Source organism: Prionailurus bengalensis, chromosome B4 (genome assembly GCF_016509475.1).
Source record: "Prionailurus bengalensis isolate Pbe53 chromosome B4, Fcat_Pben_1.1_paternal_pri, whole genome shotgun sequence".
Taxonomy (NCBI): domain Eukaryota; kingdom Metazoa; phylum Chordata; class Mammalia; order Carnivora; family Felidae; genus Prionailurus; species Prionailurus bengalensis.
The window spans coordinates 56,745,025-56,764,654 of record NC_057358.1 but is presented as its reverse complement, the minus strand read 5'-3'; the positions used below and the strand labels follow the sequence as shown (position 1 = coordinate 56,764,654).

Genomic DNA, 19,630 nt, shown 5'->3' with positions numbered 1-19,630 from the left:
TGGATTTCTGGCAAGCATCCAGTTAATTTTATCAATGTAGGTAGACTAACCAGATAGTGTTCTTGAAATACTCTCCTTCCATTCCCTCTCAATGGCTTTTTTTGTATTTCTATACAACTAATGATTAGAAAAAGAATTGTTACAGGTCCCCATTTCAACAAGTAAAACAAAACAAAACAAAACAGAACCAATATGAATCGTAAGAAAATTAGTTTGTATATGAAGCTGCATCCTTTTGTAACACACTGTGTACATTTTAAAATAGAGCAAAAAGAGGTCTTGACCAAATGTTATGATATACTTGTCTTCCCTACCATTGAGAAAAAGTAAATATGAATGACTGTTATTTGTTTGGAGTCCCTGGACATCCTAAAGCTGAAATCCTTCCTATGTAGTATCTGTCATTTCTCCCCAGAGAAGTAAGTCATGAACGTTGAGATGACAATTTCTTTCTTTAAATGTTCCAGGGCGGTAAACAAGAATCCTCACAGGAAAACTACCACATCTGAATACAGGTACTTTCTGAGAGGTGCATTTATTTTATCACTGATAGTCACTTTTTTTTTTCTCTCTCTCTCTCTCTTTTTCTTTCTCTCCCCTGTTTCTTCTGTAGCAGTTATATGCTGCCCAGCTAGCTGCAATGCAGGTATCTCCAGGAGGAAAGCTCCCAGGCATTCCCCAAAGCAACCTCGGTGCTGCTGTATCTCCTACCAGCATTCACACAGACAAGAGCACAAACAGCCCACCACCCAAAAGCAAGGTACCCCTTTGCAGAAGCTACCTGTCTTGCAATTGACAGCTTTACTTTTCATTCAATGGCATTTATTGAATATTATGTGCCAGCAGTCGGGTTAACCACTGGGTCTTCAAGGAGCTAAGAGTCTGGTAGGATCAATAAGGATCAATAACATACATACATTGAGCCATGCATTTATTCAACAAACATGCATTGGTAGCCAGAGTTGGAAATGTGAGTGATGCACAGATTTATTAGATATGCTGTACTCCAGTGGCTTACAGTCATATTAAATAGATACCCATACTCTATGAAACAAAGCCTTATAAATGAATCAAAGCCTTATAAAGAGTAACAGATAAAATGCATTGGAAGTTATTAGGACAAACACCCTGCTTTCAGTGAGATATCCTGGGAGGGGTTTCCCCCCCAAAACAGGGCAACCGAAATAGACCTTAAAATAGGAGTACAGATAGGGCATACAGAAAATGTTTTATTTAAATATCAATAACTGCTATAATGTGGTGCAGTATGGATATAATTCTAGATATATCATCCATCCAATAAGATTTTCATGAAAGATATAAAGATAATAATAGTGTTAGAAGTAGGACTATTTAGAAATAGTTTTCTTTTGGGAACTAAGGAAACATTTCTTGAGAGAACATGGAAAAAGGATTGACAGGAAGAGGATTCAAATAAGTTGTTCTTTGTCTTAGGAGAGAGAAGCAGAAAACTTTGAAGCTGAAATGTTTTATGTTTGTAAGATCTTAAGGTCTTAGATGAGGATATGTGAATACATTATACTTTCTGTGAAGGAAGACAGAAGAGTGACCATAAAGTATTTTTTTCCTGAGATTACTTAGGGAAGTAACAACACATATTTTCTATTAGAAAATGTTAAGTAGAAAACTGACCCAGTTAATTTACCCCCAAAATAACAACTTTTGCTGAATTAGCTAGAATATTGTTTGTGTTCTCCATTTCCCAAATGCCATATTGGAAATAACTAAAGAGCAAAAGAATAAACAGAAAAAAATTAAAAAGTATTGAAAGAGAAAAAAACTCTAAGAATTTATTTTTTTTTATTTATTTTTTTTTCAACGTTTATTTATTTTTGGGACAGAGAGAGGCAGAGCATGAACGGGGGAGGGGCAGGGAGAGAGGGAGACACAGAATCGGAAACAGGCTCCAGGCTCTGAGCCATCAGCCCAGAGCCTGACGCGGGGCTCGAACTCACGGACCGCAAGATCGTGACCTGGCTGAAGTCGGACGCTTAACCGACTGCGCCACCCAGGCGCCCCACTAAGAATTTATTTTTAATCCTATTCTAGCATCCTGACAGATACCTTTCACAGTTAGTGTATTAATTCAGAAGGTGAGTTGAGAAGGAGAAGGGATCAGTTGGGAAAGTCTACTCCAGCCTCCATCTTCCCCAAATTCTTAAGGACCTTTTCCGTATTATTAAGAGGTAAATACACTTGAAAGCACAACTAAACCTGGACAAGGAACCTAGACCATGATTCACCCATAATATGTGCAAACATATAGTTCAAATTATTGTACACACTGCTGTGATACTGGGAAATGTACAAGTGCACCCTTTAAGAACTATTTCAGCCGTGTAATGAACTTGGCATGTTCTGTATCTAATGTGCACCCAAGATCTGGACTGCTTTTCTTTATAATCAGAGAAGAGCATATTTTTTAAAATTTGATAATTATAACATTCGTTAACTAAAATTTAATTTTAAAGCAGTGATATTTTGAGGTCTTCATGGACCAGCAATTTTAATATATTGCATGTATGGGCTAATTTTGAGTAAAGTAAATAGCTGTAGCAGCATAGTCACCGTCACACGCAAATAATTCCGTGAGATATTATTCTCTGTTTTTTTTCCCTTGATTTATTAATGTGATTTCATACCATGTTTCATAATGATGCTTACATTATGACATTTCATATTATGATTTTAGACTAGATAGTTCACTTGTAAATAACTAGTGGGCTCTCTTTATTACCTCTAGAATAACTTTTTGTCATTATTATCTTCTCCCCAATTTACTTACTCAAATAATCAGGAAGCTTTTGATATCAATCAGCCTCATCCATTTATGCATCTGTTCATTCATTCATTCATTCATCCATCCGTTCAAATGTTTACTGAGCAGTTGTCACAGTGATACTTTTTTTAGGTAACCATGGCAAATGCAAAAGTGATTGAACGTTTGTTTTGCCAAGACTAGAACACTACTTTATGAGTTCTATGGTTCTAGACACTCATAGAATCCTATACAACCCTATATACCAGTTGCAAAGCAGACTTATTATCCATCTCAGTGATAATCCTCTGCCACTTTCTATAGTTTCATAAACCTCCATTTTTTAGTACAAGTGAAAAAGTGGATTGTGTTTCTATACCTATGATTATACATAATTTTAAAATATGTTTTGTGGCTTATCTTTAAAACTCAGTGTAACTTTTTAAAAACTAGCCTGCTTGAATTTTTTATCAGGTAAAGTTTAAGAAAGTAGGAGATATTGTGTTTCTTCCCATTTGCAATTGTGTAAAAGACATTAAAAGTTTAACCAACCAGTAAAGTGCCTCTTTTTAGGTAATAACATGATTTAATAAAAATATGTCCCCTAGCACGCTGTCTACAACCACTCTTATTGTCAGAAAAGATGTCTTAAATGTGCTTGTGTTTTAGCTCAGCAGTAAAGTTTAGTGCATTAAAAATAGTCCGACCAATAAATATTACTGTTGTCATTTTAATGAAGAACATGGCCAAAAAGATACAACCAATAGTAAATAAAGAGGACCCATTTCAATACATGAATTTAGTTTCTTGCAGCATGAAACTGACATTTATACATGGCATTATAAACATTTTCACTTCACAAAGCTATTTTATTTATTAGAATAGCCATCATTTATTGTTCTGTTTATATTTTTAAACAGTCAGTTCTTAGTGTCCTTTGGGCATTTTCTGTGTGTTTTATTGGTCTATTTTACTATACAATGGAATTATTTTATGAATGGGCTTTATGTGTCTGTATACCTATCTGACATAAACCAAAATGATGGTTTATGTTGAAGATATATTTATTGTTTGGAACAATGGAATTGTCAGCCACATCCAAGTGATGATGTAAGGAAAATGATCTTATTGGCAGCTGTCAAAAATCAACCATGTTCTCTGGGTTTTATTGCCTGCCCTTCTTCCTAGGTGTGCCTTTGCCTTTGACTCACAACTCTAGAGAAGGACACAAACAAAACTTATTTGCAATTTGCAAAAAATGGAAGGGGGGAATCAAAAGGAGGGGGCTCCAAAAGACTGTAAAATTGTACAGCATGAGTCCTCTGATGCATGCTGTTTTCAATCTGCTGTGTGCCAGTTGGAGGCTTGGGGAGTGTGTGTGCGCACGAGAAAGGATAATGCTGAGAAATGATAGAGTGGCTGTGACCTCCAAGCTCAGCCTGGAAATCCAAGACATTGATTTCACTTAGCATTCCTGCTGAGAAATCTGGCGGAGTTCAGTTGTAATAAAAGAACAAGATTCTGTTCTAATGGTAATGGCGTATGACAGACATATCACTTTGTCTGTCCTCAGCACCAGAGAGAGGAGAATTGGAGAAAGGTCACCTGACCTGCCTGTGGTGTTGTACGAGTGCTGTACTGAGCTTTGAGCTGCTGCCTAGGAACATAATTATTTATAATATTAAATGATAAAGAAACCTTTAGAGGGTTCACAATGAACCTCTAAAAAAAACTGCAAACAGGAATCGCGTTCTGTAAATATGAAAACACAAAAAGAAATCTGGTCTCTTCAAAATCTGCATTGGAGAATATGGGTAGTGTTGCTTGTTGAGTTATATGTCCTTGAACTTACTGCTTATGAACTGTTTTCATTAATACCTGACATATTGTCATTGGTTAATTTTTCTTTCTTTTTTTTTTAATGCCTTGATATTATTAGGCAAAAGCCAAGAAAAGTATTTTGCCAATGGTTAGAAAATTAAGGTCATCAGCAGTTTTTTTTTTAATTTCTCATGTGTTACATAAAATCCTTTTTAATACATGTACACTTGTCTCTTTAAAAATTGGTCCCCACCGCTCTGGATTCTACTCCAGGACCATTCTTTTCATTAACCAACAAAAAGAAATATATTTAGCTCTTCAGAGATATTCTTGTGTCCTTGCTGTGTCTTCACAGCTAGCTTATTGCTAAATATTGGTAAATAACTGAATGAAAGTATGAAATCATGAACTTTTGTGTACAAGAGATCCCATTTCAAGGGAATTTTACAAATACTTCCACTTTTCATATTAAGGAAAATTATTTAGTTAAGTTATTGTTTAGCCATATTGGTCCTTAAATCTCATAGACAGAATTGCTGCTCTGTTTAAATTCCTTAACAAATGTTTAAATTGATTTGTGTATAGTTTAGCATTTTGTCACAGGATGCATTAATGTATTAGTGACTTTCATTTTTACACCAACATATTTCCTTACTTAAATGACTTTCTGAATCATTTGTTGCAGTTTTTTAAAAACCTAGATAGCCTTTCCTGTGTGATAGTAACTGATCTCTTGATGACATTTGTTTTGTAAGAAAAAAATGATTTCCCTTAAAAATAATAGACTCAATGTCATCCTTAAAATAGTTATATTAGGAGGAAGAACATTTTTACTCAATTTCACACACCACTCACACAATTGTTGGTAATAGACTTACAATTCCATGCTACCAAGAAATTCTCGTATGTCATAGATGTGCTATCTGAATTTTACATGTTAAGTGATTTGCCATTGTAAAAGTAGCCACCTCTTGGGAAAATTACAAGAGCAACTTGCAAATACTATGAAATGTCTCTTGGCATTTGATGAAAACTTGTATATTGCCTGCAACAACCAAGAATAGTTAGTTTGAAAAGCTGGTGACAAGACAGAACTCCTGGGTGCTTTTCTTTTACCTTTGCTATGACCCTAGTCATACTCCTTGGTCACAGTTGTGCCTCTATCGATGACAGGAGCACGTAAATTGTCTGAATCAATTCTTTTTTGTTCTTTTCAAATACTTCTAGCAGCGATGTTCCCATTTGCTCAGCAGTAGCACCTGGGAGTTATGACAGGGGAAAGAAATATTTTCCAACAAGACAGAAACAGTCCTAGCCAGCTGATCAGACACAATCAGATTCTTTCAGCTGCAATATCCTTATAAATATTGCTTCAAATTCAGAAGCAATAAGCGAAACTATATTGTTATCTGATCTTCTTTCTCAAGTGCAGTAATGAAGATCTTTTCTGATTTGGTGGCCAGGTGTTTGTGTTAGTGATGCCTGAATTGCCAATGACTCTTATTAGGGCATCTATTTTTTTTTTTTTTTGCTGTAATGGTACCAATCACATAGTTCCATGCTATCAAATAAGCATTACATCAGTACACACTCATCTACAGGGTAGAATTTTGTAGCTAAATACCATGAGTCACAAACCATGGTACACATACAAGATTAGTATTATGTTGGGAACATGAGAAATCCGAGGATAATCATGATTCATCTTAATTGAAAATTAGTTTGAACAGGAGATATGGGAAATAAAGCTTTTTGCTAACTTTGAGATCGTGTTCTGTAATGCTATCTGGGGGAAAAGGCTGAATACCAAAGTCCTCACACAGTGTAACCACAATCAAGTTGAAACACCACTAACACTAACTGTAAAAACATTATTTTTAATATTATGGGAAACACATTCTTTAAAGAGAAAGCAAATGAAATCAAAGAGATTTTTAAGTTTTAAATGGACCAAGGCCTTCACAGGAGTACTTCCATGATGAAAGTTTTGAAAAATACTGTTCAATATAACTGTTGACTTCATTTCATATTTTTTACATTTTACCTGGCCACAAAAACTTTTGTGCAGTAGTAGTTGCTAGAGATGTAAATTCCAATATGTAAAAGTTCCTAGAATGCTAGTATTTGATGTATTCTTAGACCTTTTCAGGTCAAGATCACAAATAGTCTTTATTGACTACCCTGAGCTGGAATTCATCTCTGAATGTGGTATCTCTGAATAATCCAGAGTGCTTCACTAGTGTTAATAAGAGAGGAACTGCCATTCATCTATAAATGTAAGAACAGATAAAATCACAGATCCATTGTGAAACTGTTGAACGTGGTACTTTTTACATATCTCATTTTCCCCAAAACTTCAGAACAGAAGGGGGTGTTAGCCTCAGCTAATTATAACCACATTTAAATTGCCCATTTTCTATTATTGTGCTTTAAACACTGTTTGGCATATCAATTAAATGCTAGAATTTCCCTAATACCTTGCTCTGTACACCTGCTTTGTGTTTTGTTGAATAGCTGTTGAACACCTCTCTCTCTCTGGTATTTCAATATCTGTGAAATAGCAATTTTGTGAGCCTTTAAGATGTGATATGGATGTGTCATACTCAAGAGGTGAATTCATTTGAGAAGAATCACCCCATAGAGTTAAACTGTAAATGTACCCATTATCATTATCATCACTTCCTGGGTGGGACATATGTACAGTGAATATAACAGAGTCGCCCTGTCATTTTAAATAAAGTAGTTTTCTTTTTTGCATTCCGTGTTGCTAAACTGAAATATGTTAAATGAAGTGTTATCAACAGAACCCCTGTGATGAGCCTCCCCCTTTCCTTTTCATCTGTATTCAGTTGACAGGAATCTCAAACAGCTAGGTACTTAAACAGAGCCTTTTCTGAGCACAGTGGTATTAAATATCCAAGTCGGTCATTTGGCGATATAGTCTTATGATTCAGGAAAAGAGGGGTTGGTCACAATTTTAACATAAAAAAACAGTACAAGTTATAAAACAAAGAGACAGACAAGTCATAATCATGGCATTTTTAAAGAGGCAAAATATACAGAGGGATTTAGGTAATGTTCTTTGAATTCAACTGGCCTGGCCTCTGTTCCCCAGTATACTGAGTTTGTTTTGACAGGAACCTGTCTGGAACACAGCAGCCAGCTCTGATGAGCCATGTCAAAGCTTTTTAATAATGCAAACCATGGGGAAAGCAAGAGGATGTTGAACATGTGCAGACACAGGAAGATCCACAGAATCACATTTTCTAAATGGAAGTTGCCCTCTAAAATAGATCCAACCCAAAGAAGACACACCATCCAAAAAGCTGTGATTAAAGCATTTTAATTTTAAAACCAGGCAGTTAAAACCTAAATAGTGTAGGGAGGAAAAACAGCAATGTGAAAGGACGTCTTTGTACAGGAGGATCTAGAACAACCTCCACGAACATCATGGCTAAAAAGGGGAAATCATTACTATGTTAGAGACTAAGTAAGTGAAAGCCCACTTCTATGGTTCTCTTCCTTTTTAAGAAAGCATTTACAATTTTGACTTCCTAAAGTGTACTCCAAATCAGTTCAAATCCTTTATTTTCTAACCTAAGTGAATGATCAGTGCTTCATTTGAGCTGATTATTGACCTCTTTCCAACCCTCTAGACCATACGTGTACTGGAGCTATTTGGATAGAGAATTGAGAAGAGAACCCATGCAGGACCTCTCTAGACCTCAGATTTGATTCCCTATCTATTTAATCAAATATATTCTGTTTATACATCTTTCTTATTCATAAATAGGAAGAATTTTAATGGTCTTTCTCGCAGAGATGTACCAAAGTATAGGTATGTTTTTAAAAGGACAACAAATATCAAAGTCCTCTTTAGATTGATGGAAAATAGTATAAGTAAATATTCATTAGTTATATTTTTTCAATAGATTTTTGTCTAGAGACAACAAAGCATTCTATGATATTTTTAAACATTATAAAAATGGAGAGGGATAAGAAAACACAGTAATTAAATGTAGATGTAAGAGTCAAAAAATTAAAGAGATGTACCACTCTAAGCTGAAGACAAGTTCAAAGCCCAACGTATTCAAGTGTTATTTATTTCACAAAGGTATCATGCATTTTATTTATAGAAGCATAGAAGCTTAAGTAAGGAAGAAACCCAGAAAAGTTTCAGTCCAACACATAATAACCTACTTAAGGGGTCCCTTTGCCGCCACTCCATGAGGTAGCATTATTTTATTCAGAGTAACTCTTAACGTCGCAATATTCTTATTTAAATAGAGTTGTAATCAGATTTCCAGGATTTCAGCGTGTGGTTCCACTGAATGACAACTGTATTTGTTAGTACTCCTTCAGTTGCAAGTAATAGAAAACCCAACCCAAACTGGACCAAGCAAAAAGGAAATGTATTCACTCACATAGAAAAAAAAAAAAATTCTGACTACAGGTCTGGTTTAATCAGAAGCCCAAACAATATTGCATGGAAGTATTTCCTATCTCTTAGTTCTGCTCTTTTTCTCATTCTTCAAAGGACTGTTCCTTTTTGGTGTTTTATATATGCTTACATCTATCATTCACTGATTCAACGAGTATTAATTCATGCCTATTGTGTGTCAAGTTCAATGCCAGGCAGTAGAACTACAGCTCCGATGGCTGTAAACAAAAGTGTGTCCTCTTAAAATCTTACAGTGTAAGAGGAAAAGACCAACTATGAACAATTAAACAAATAGATAATTTCATATTTTGGTAAGTGCTATGAAGAAAATAAAACATGGTAAAAAATCAAGTTCCTAGGGATAAGCAAGGAAATCTTCTTGAGATAGAGATGTAAAGGAAACCCTGTCTGGCACATGCAATGAAAGTACCTGCAAAGGTCTAGGGGAAAGTTATTCCAAACAGGAGGAACAAGCAATTGCAAAGACCCTAATATGTGAATCTGGAAATTCAAGGTTTAGAAAATAGGCTGAAGTAGCCAGAATGCGGAAAACATAAGGGAGAATGCTAAGAAATGAAGTTGATAATGAGAAAGACCAGATCATGTATGACTTTTTCTTGTTCAGGAATTTAAGCTATATTTTAAGTTCATTCAGTTTAAAGAAATAATATGTTTTCCATTCACCATAAACTGTAATTCCCTACTCATTGTCTTCCTTTCTTAGGGTACTATGTTTTTGAGGGAAGGAAATTTTTTCCTTTTATCCTTTGGATCAATTGAAAAACAGTTTAAGCATCTCTACAATACTTCCCTAGAAAACTGTGGAATTTGAACCTTAATGAGATATATTGTACCTTGTCATTGGAGGAACAAGACATTTTAATTTGACAAGTCTATTAATGGCCTATGATGTGTCAGAGTCCTAGGACCTGAGGATACTGGCACATAGTTTAGACAGATCTCTGCCCTCATGATATATATACATCACATGTATATACAGTGATGTATATGATAAGGGATATACGGATGGAAAAGGACAATTTTGTATAGCTATTAAGGGCAGCAAGTAAGTGCAAGGAGTGTGAATGTAACCTGAAGTATTTCCTGAGTTTTCTTCAGATTGACTTACTTTATCAGGGTTGTTCCACTAGTAATATAAGAAAACACATACCCTTAACAGTACCTGGCACCACCTATATAAAGCAAATTACAAGGTTGAGTTTTTGGAGTGATATTTTCATACTAACACTAACACATGAGTATTGATTCAAATGTAGTCACCTTAAAAATTATAATTACTATTTATTAGCAATCATAAGAGTTTTAGAACTCTTACTTAATATCTTTTGATCATGTTAATAAACCACAAAGGAAAACAGACCCTAATTTCTAATTAATCTTTTTGCTTTTGATATTTTTAAAAATGTTTGATTTTTACCCAAAACTTTATAACCCAGTCTGACTTCAACAGATCTGCCAAGTCTCCCAGCAAGCAGACTTTTAGCTAGCTTAAAAAAGTCAGTAAAAAATGTGCTACAATCTCTTTTTTGTGCTAAAATCTTAAAACAACTATAAAAGGGTATTTTTAAATTATGAATAGCATCATTTTCATCATTAAATTGAACCTGTATTCTTCTGAATTGAATATTTTTGAGAGGATAACTTTCTTTGAAAATCTCTTTCTCTCTCACTTTTTCTGTTTCCTTTCCTTCATCTCCTGCTCCCTTCCCCTCTTCCATCCTTCCATGTCTCTAGTTAAAAATTTTATTAAAAAACACTTGTCAGGGGGCGCCTGAGTGGTTCAGTGAGTTGAGCGTCAGACTTCGGCTCAGGTCATGATCTCACGTTTTGTGAGTTTGAGCCCTGCATTGGGCTCTGTGCTAACAGCTTGGAGCCTGGAGCCTACTTCAGATTCTGTGTCTCATTCTCTCTTGGCCCTCCCCCCACTTGTGCTCTGTCTCTCTCTGTCTCTCAAAAATAAACGTTAAAAAATAAAAATTAAGAAAACACTTGTCAGGTAAATATGCAATGCCACCAACTTAAAAAAAAAAGAAACTTCTATAAAGTTTCTGTAAACCTTCTATAAATAATGTTATTATTTTATTAGTAAAATTTTAGCAATAATTATTTTATGATGTCTTTAGGCATGTACATTCATAATGCACTTAAAATCCTATTTATTTTAGTGGTAGTAAGTTTATATACTAAGTTCTACTAAGATCTATATTGTATTATATTCTATAAAGTGATATTCTTTTTTAGTTACACCTGTTTTCCCATTTTCCTATGCACATATGATATGGAAGTGGCCTTAATTGTGCCTAACAAGAAACAGAGACTATTTTAATCCAAAGGCTACTCAAAAAATTACAAGATAAGGAAATTCTCCACCATCATTTATATAGTTTCTCTCTACTGGCAATAACCAACTAGAAAACAATCATTTTTAATGAGGGCTTTTTAAACAAAGACCAGAAATTGTATGAATTGATTAGTATTAAATGTGAAAAAAAAAAGCCTTCAACAGATACACAGTGAGTGGTGTAATTCACATTGGCTATGAATTATTATTTAGTGGCTGCTTAATATGACCAGGTAAATTTTGTAAGCACGCATATTCTTATCTTATGTATCTTCCAAGTTTGAGGACATAGGAGACACAGAATAGCATTCAAAATATACAACACCTCTTTCTGTTGATTTGTTTTTGGATCTAGGAGATAATTTTATGACTCTTCTTTTACTTGAAAATATATTTGAAATTTTTTCTATATTGAATAAACATTTTTCCCAATGAAATTATAATCTTAGGAACATTAAATTGTAAAACACATTCTTAATGGCTCAAAGTATTGAGTATTGTTAAGAACTTGTTTAACAAAGTGCTGCTTAGAAAGGAGCATACCTAAAAATGCAAGTGTCTAAATATCATGAACAGCTAGCAGCTTCCCTTAACCTGAATCCAAAGGTGTCCTAAAGTTTTCTTGGGAAAAATGTGCCCTGTCCCAGTCTAGGACCTCCTTGTAGATAATCTAATCGGATGCTTCTTAGAATTACACTCCCCTCCTCACAAAGCTGTATGACTTACAGTTGCAATATTCCACAGCTTTTAGCCCTTGACTTCCAACTATGGAGTAGCTAATTCCATTGAGTGACTTTTTCAGAACCCAACAATTAAAGAAAAAAAAATCCCTTTGTGACTTTCATTTTTCAAAAGGAGAAAGATGAGATCTCTAAATTTAGAAAAAAAATAAAGACCAGAATTTTCATTTTGTAAGTTTTACATTACCAGAATAATATGAAGGGGAAAAATGTATACTCAAATACATAAAAATTCATTTTCTCCCAAACTGTTTGCCAATACCAGAAAATACTAAGAAAATACTAAGAACCCTACATTTTTATAAAACCACAAAATATTTTTTAATTAAAACTCTGTTGTAGTTCTTTTCAAGACTAATTTTCAAGACTGAGATTTTTGTATGAGACTCATTTAAATTGGGCCTTTCAATAACCAAGGAATCTTATTTTTCTAGTTCATTATATAATTTGAGTTGTTATGGTTTGTTGTACAATTCTGATGACTTTTGGCAGTGTAGATATTTCATAAATAGGAGAAAAAGAAATTGAAACCAAAAATAGAAAGGATGAAATACTGCAAAAATTTTCTCTTGTGGTATTTCCAGTAGCACTCAAAATAACATAAGAAAACTATTCTGTTGTGAAGTATGTATAAAAGCATTATGACAGCAATAGGAATGTCCTTAAATAAGTACAGATTTGTGTTTTCTATACTTCCCTGTGTAACTCTTTTGAGGATCAAAGTTTCATTTTAAGTCGGCAGGAGCTCAATATTCAGGTCAATCCTATATAAATACAGGGCAAGACAAGAATTTTAGGTCAGCTGATGGAATTTTTAGTGCCAATTTTCATGCAAATAGTGCTGTCATTTATCTAAAAAATGATAATTCTGATCCAATTTTAAGAAAACCACTGGGTAATTTTAGTTTGGTTTTACTTGTTTTTTTTTTCCTATTAGCTTTCATAGAGTTGCAAGGAGGTAGAATTCTGATTATATCTGAGACTGCAGTTTATGGACTTGCAACAACATAATTGAAGGAAAGATCAGTTTCGTAAGATTGATCATATTAGATACACTTCCTTTATCCATTGAATTCTAAGTGGCTGGTACATAATATGCATTCAATAAATGTTTACTAGATTACATGTTTATATTCTACAACTCAATCTTAATAACATGAATTTAAACTGTACTTATCACTATTTGTGATGTAATTTTCACTATATGTTTATTTTTGCAGTTAAATTATTAATGCCACATGATCTAAGGCAATGTGTCTGTGTAAGTGATTTTTTTAAGTCAGTAATATGTTTTTAGTTATTGTCAGGTGAACTTTTGGGCCTTTAGTGTAACCATATTATTTTCTAGAATTCTGAGCATATAAAATAAAATATTGGAATTTAATGAGACAAAAAGAAATAGAAACATTTTGAAATATTCTTTCAAAATGTACTTGAATCCTATTTTTAAAAAAACAAGATCGACTTAAAACACAGTTAATAAAATATGATTTCATTTACAGGAGTTATCTTCTACTAGAAAAAAGAGGAATGTCTTCCTTTGGGGAAAAAAAACAAAAAAACAAACAAACAAAAAGCATTTTCCAAGCAATAGAAATAAACTTTACAGTTGCCAACAAAGCTAGATGTTTCTTCCCTGGTTTATATAATCTTTTTAAAAAACTACATAATGGCCATGTTATTCATAAATGAGGTTTCTAGAGTCACCATCAGGTATCACTTTTAGAAAGAACATTTTCTGAGTTTTACTCAGTAAACTTTTTGAGCACCTATAATATGGTTGGACACTATGGTAGAACCAAAAAAGAACAATAATTAACACCCTGTACAGTGTAATGGGGAAGATGGACAAACTGACAATTAAAATACTATGGGCTAAACACTGGTCAAAGAACAATATGGAGGCAAGGGAAAAAGTTCCTAATACAACCTGGGGAGAAACAGGGGAATGAGAAGGACTTCCAGAAGATGTGCCATTTAGAAGGTTTTTGAAGGAAGTGAAAACAGCCTGTGCAAACGCATGTGGGAATGAAAGAACAGACTGTTGGGTTTCATCTGAATTATAAAGAAAGAAATAAGGTGGTCTGTAATGCATGTCTAGAACATTGGGAGTAGAGTTAAGAAGAATAAGGATGAAAGAAAAGTGTCTACAGGATGAAGGCTAACCTTCTTGTCATTCTGTGACCTAGCCCCACCCACCACACTAGCCTGATTGGTTACTTGTGCCTTTCTCTTGATCCCAAGTTTTGTGTTCCATATGGAGTTACTCTCTCCTATATCATCTTGTTTTACCTCTTTTTGCTTATGTTTGCTCCATTCTAGCTCTCTGGGGTGCTTTTTTTCCTCTTCATTATGTTTTTTCCTTTTGCCTTGCACCAACTTATGAGATCTATCTTAGTTATCACCTCTCTGTAGAATTGGCTGTTCCATCCTATATGACTCCACTGCACAGATACATACTCCTTGTGTTGTATCCCAGCACCCTTACAACACTTGATTGCCATTGTCTTCCCTTGTATGAGTCTGAGCCTTTCAGCATAGGGATTATTTCTTACTTATTTTTAGTACTGAGCATAATATTTGACATGTAACTATTACTCTAGTTCTGTTAAAGAAAAATCAAACAAATAAGCAAAACATCTGTGGAAGCAAACCAAGATATTATGTTCAGACATGTGACTGAGTTTGGGGCCCCTTAGGTGGAAGTATCAAAGGTCAGTGGCTTGCATCACTGGAGGATAATCTCAATGCAGCATGAGAAGCATAACTACTATTGTCTGCAGTTGAAGCAGGCATAATTTACCACACCTTTACTATGGTCTGGATGAAGCACTCACCATATACTTCTTTTCTGCCCTGATTCTCATTGTCAAATTTGCTTTGTCAAGTATCTTGAAATTGGAAAAAGTTACCTTAAAAAACTCAACAGTATTCTGGCCAGCTATAAATTAATTAATTGGAATTCTGGTTTCTATGTTAGCAGCATGAGTTGGTTTAGTATGAATACATCTTCAGGTGAATGGTCTCCCTTACAGATGCTGAAGAATGAAGTGGATCCTGAAGTAAAAGGCAGAGGCTTATACGAATACTGGCTAGTTTTGTTATATTGTTTAATGGAAAGTTCAAATCAAATTTTAGGCAAGAAAATTATTTTGTCTTTCTCTCTTATATTTGTAAGTTCATTATTCTTTGCTTCTCTTTTTGCCAATCTAGCTTAAATATGGCAAAGAAATATTCCGTCTATACATGATCATGTATTAGTTTATATTTTACATGTATAAACATATGTATGTGTGTATATATGTATTTCATCCCTTATTACAAGAATCAAGAATGCAGATTCATTTTATTTGGCAATCTAATGACCCAAAGCAACATTTAAAATAAGGCCAAATATAAAATAAATGCACTCAGTCCTTCTCCTTAGTTCAGTCTAGAAGATATGACCAAAACTCTTATGTAATGATATCATTACAGTTGCTATATAAAATCTTTTATGCCATCCAGACTGTGAAATGTATTATTCTTTTAATGTTATGGGTTGGGAAAAATTAAACATGCGGCATTACAGCTGAGTTTCACTACACATTAATTATTTTAATTGCCTATTTCTTAAATGAATATCTGATAAATCAATCTTGCAATTCTTCATGCTTCATGACATGCTTAACTCAATACAGACACTTAAGGATCATTATGCTGTGAGAGCTTTAATACAAATTTGAGATCATTATAATTAAAATCAGACTCTTACCTGATGCTCAATTCTAAGCCTTTTCGTCTTTATTGAATTTTCTTTGCCCTATACCTTGAATTTCATATTTTAACATGAATACGCAGAATATATAATCAAGCTAAGCATCTTCAATACGTCGGAAAAAAATATTTCGTCTCCTGAGCATAACATAAAAAACTGGCCTTAACTGACATTCTATATAAGTAGTTATCACCCCTTCAAATTCTTTAAAGACATCAGTTCCCTCCTGGTCACTGCTGTGGAGACAAGAATGCCTTAATGACTCTATTGAGGTTATCATTAAAATAAAAGGAGATTTTCAGACATCAGCTATCAATCACTATAAAATGGCCTGTGGGTAACCTTTGACACAACTCATTTGAAATAAACCTGGGATGGATTCATAGCCTTTGGTCAAGCCAGTAGGTGGCCTAAAGGTCTTTTCTACCCTCTTTCATTTCTTGCAATATTAGTTTCTCTGTAAATGACTGGACAGCTTTTGGATGTAGGTAAACGGCAGTGTGTTTTATATTGAAACAAAATAGGTTTATTCAAATAATAGTGTTGAGGATACTTATGCATTTACTTCAAAAATGTTCTCTTTAATTTTATACTTTAAATATATGAATACATGTAGAATTTACTTGTAGCTAGCTTCTTTGGTAAAATATTTCATGATTTGGTATTATAAACATTTTTCAAGGGTTCAGACTAATATTACCCAAATTGAGTTCTACATGATCCCTATAATAATAGGATATAACAATTTTCTTTGAAATGAAGAAGAAATTACAAGATTTCAGTTGTTAGTCTGATTTTTTCTGAGAAATTATTGCTTAACAATCCTTTTCCCTGTTGACATTTAGATGGAACGTTGCTAGGCTTACATTGCAGAGACTTGGATTCAAGTCCCAAGCTTACTAAAGTTAGGACCATAGGCAAATTTTTAAATATCTCTAATGTCAGCTTCCTTATCTGTGAAGTGGGATTGATGATACCTCACATTCTTGCTGTGATAATAAAATAAGACAGGGACATCTGGGTGGCTCATCCTGTTGAGTGTCCTACTCTTGATTTCAGCTCAGGTCATGATCCCAGAATCCTGGGATCGAGCCCCGCATTGAGCTTCGTGCTGAGTGTTGAGCCTGCTTAAGATCCTCTCTCTGTCTCTGTCTCTGTCTCTCTGTGTGTGTCTGTCTCTCTCTCTCTCTGTCTCTCTCTCTCCCTCTGCCCCTCTCCCCCACTCGTGCTCTCTCTCTCTCAAATGAATTTTGAAAGTAAATAAATTACATCTTTAAAAAAATAAATGAAGCAAAATGTGTGAGGGTGCTTTGTAACTAGTAAAGCTATTTAGATGTCAGGGAGTAAGTGAATAGTATTAGAAAATCAGCATTAAGATGAACAGATATAAAAATATTCAAATTATTTTTTAAATATTAATATTTAGTTTACTAAACTTATTTGATGTAATTTTATGTTTTGTAATATTTAACTGACTCCCTCCAAATATTAATGTAACAAATAGTGTACAGGGCTGTAAGCATTTATTACTTCTTGAGAAACTAGCTCTCTTCATGACAAAGCCAGCATTTCTTTTGGAGTAGATTTCTTTTTCCCAGGTAAAAGTTTCATAATTTCTGTATTCAATTAGACATATACTATGCCTTTTCTTTATTCATTCTCTGGTAAGTTAATTATGAGAGAAGGAGAAAGGAAAAATACTTTAAGTTGATCATATTTATAAAATCATTATTTTTGATTAATATTTAGGGGAAGGGAAAATAATCTTTATTTCTAGTAAAAATCACCTAATCCCAAATAGCAAGTTTTATAGGACTAATATTCCAAGAGCTCATGCCCTTGATACCTTTTTGTATTTTTAGAAAAGCTGATGTGAGGATCCATGGAATAAGGGTATTATAACCTTATAAAAACTTCTGAAAATTGCATTTAAATTAAACATCTAAGATTTAAAATCCAAATCCCCGTTCTAGACTACTAGAATATAAATTCCTTCTCTCCATGACTAGCACTGTTGGGAATAATGCTTAAATGATACTCTGGAACAAATTAAAAAATAAACCTACCACATGAGAGAGGGGAAAAAAAAAAAAAGACCAGAGCAAATAGGACAACTCTTCTAATTCTATATATTAAAGAAAATTGCCAGTACTGCCCTTAATCTGAAGGGTGAGAATCAGTCTGGTTTAAAGCAAGTGGGAGTTGGGGTGCCTGGGTGGCTCAGTCGGTTAAGCGTCTGACTTCAGTTCAGGTCATGATCTTGTGGCTTGTGAGTTTGAGCCCCACGTTGGGCTCTGTGCTGACAGCTCAGAGACTGGAGCCTGCTTCGGATTCTGTGTCTCCCTCTCTCTCTGTCCCTCCCCTGCTCATGCTCTGTCTCTGTCTGAAAAATAAATAAAAAACATTTTAAAAAATTTTAAAAAATAATAAATAGAGCAAGTGGGAGCAAAAGAAGTGAGTTTTACATTTAAATGTTATTTTTGCCTATCTTTGGACTTTTTACCCTTTGTCTTCAATGACTGCCTCTCTTTCCTGTCCTCAGTGAATGGAGTAGAAGGAATTGTGATTTAGATGCAGTGACCTAGTAAAGTTTCAAGAGAAATTAATAGGAAGCCTGACACTAAAGAGTGCCTGACAATGGCTGTGTTAGCTAACATCTCTAACTAGAAAGCAGCGCGTCCCAAAGATGTCAAACCTTCAACTCTAGGGGAAGGCAAGAAAAAAAGGGAACAAAACTCTAAAGACTAGGAAGAACTATGAAATTCAAGTAGTGCGAAGAGTTCATTTGGAGGAATACATTATGGTAGTGCCTAGGTTTCTATTCTTCCCTAGCCACAGTGACATTTACATTGTATAGTAGACGTAAAGAAGTTTTAAAACACTTTATGAAAAAACAATAATGGAAAACAATTTATCAAGGGTTTGTCATTGATTAATCTTGACTATCCGTGTAATTAAGATTTAGTAGTTAATGTTTAGTATTTTTTCTATTCAAGGCCATATGTGGGTGATAAAAACAGTATACTAATGCCTGCCCTCAAAGTTGTGTGGTAAAGAATGAGTACTCAGATCATCAGAAACATTCCTTTAAAGAGTAAAACCCTCTTAATCTATTTGAATTCTGATTTTTTTGCAATCAACAATTCAAGAAAACAACTAATGCAATAAAACAGAATACAGTGGTTTGTTAGTAATAATAGGGTGCTGTCTTAGTCTTCCCTTTCGCATTTTGTCTCACTCGCCTTCAAATCCATTACACACACACATGCACACACACACACACACACACACACACACACATATCCATCCTGCCCCAAGGTTCTATGCCCTATACAATTTGGCCCTTACTCAAGTCTCCCAGATGCACACAATATACAGGTTAACTGTCACAACTGCCATTAATCACTAAATACTAATAGTGGGCCCATCAGTCTACTGGGGACTTGTGCCCATTAGAAACTGTACATGCATATAGGTGGGCAATGGAAATGAGATTTTAGATTTAATTAAATGAGAGTTAGTATTGAGTGATTTATGTATGATTATGCCTGCTATTTCTTCTCTCCCTTTCTCCCAGGTTGGCCATCTAAAGATGGTTTATCTGCTTATAACCAGACCAAACTCTTCCTAGGATCTGTGAAACTTAAATCCCTAAAAGAACCATAGATATATTTTTTTTAATTTTAAAAAAATTTTAAATGTTTTTATTTTTGAGAGAAAAGCAGAGACA

The 19,630-nt window shown here is 34.3% G+C and overlaps 1 protein-coding gene across 6 annotated transcripts in view; it reads left to right on the top strand.

The window, feature by feature from the left end:
• Positions 1-19,630, top strand: part of SOX5 (SRY-box transcription factor 5) — a 1,010,647-nt gene that overhangs the window by 940,077 nt on the left and 50,940 nt on the right. For 5 of the 6 annotated variants that reach the window (XM_043564662.1, XM_043564659.1, XM_043564664.1 and 2 more), the window contains one exon: positions 614-760. The exons of the other annotated variant lie outside the window; for it this stretch is intronic. In XM_043564662.1, coding sequence (XP_043420597.1) covers positions 614-760 — 147 coding nt within the window. The remainder of the gene's footprint in view (positions 1-613; positions 761-19,630) is intronic. 6 annotated transcript variants of the gene reach the window in all.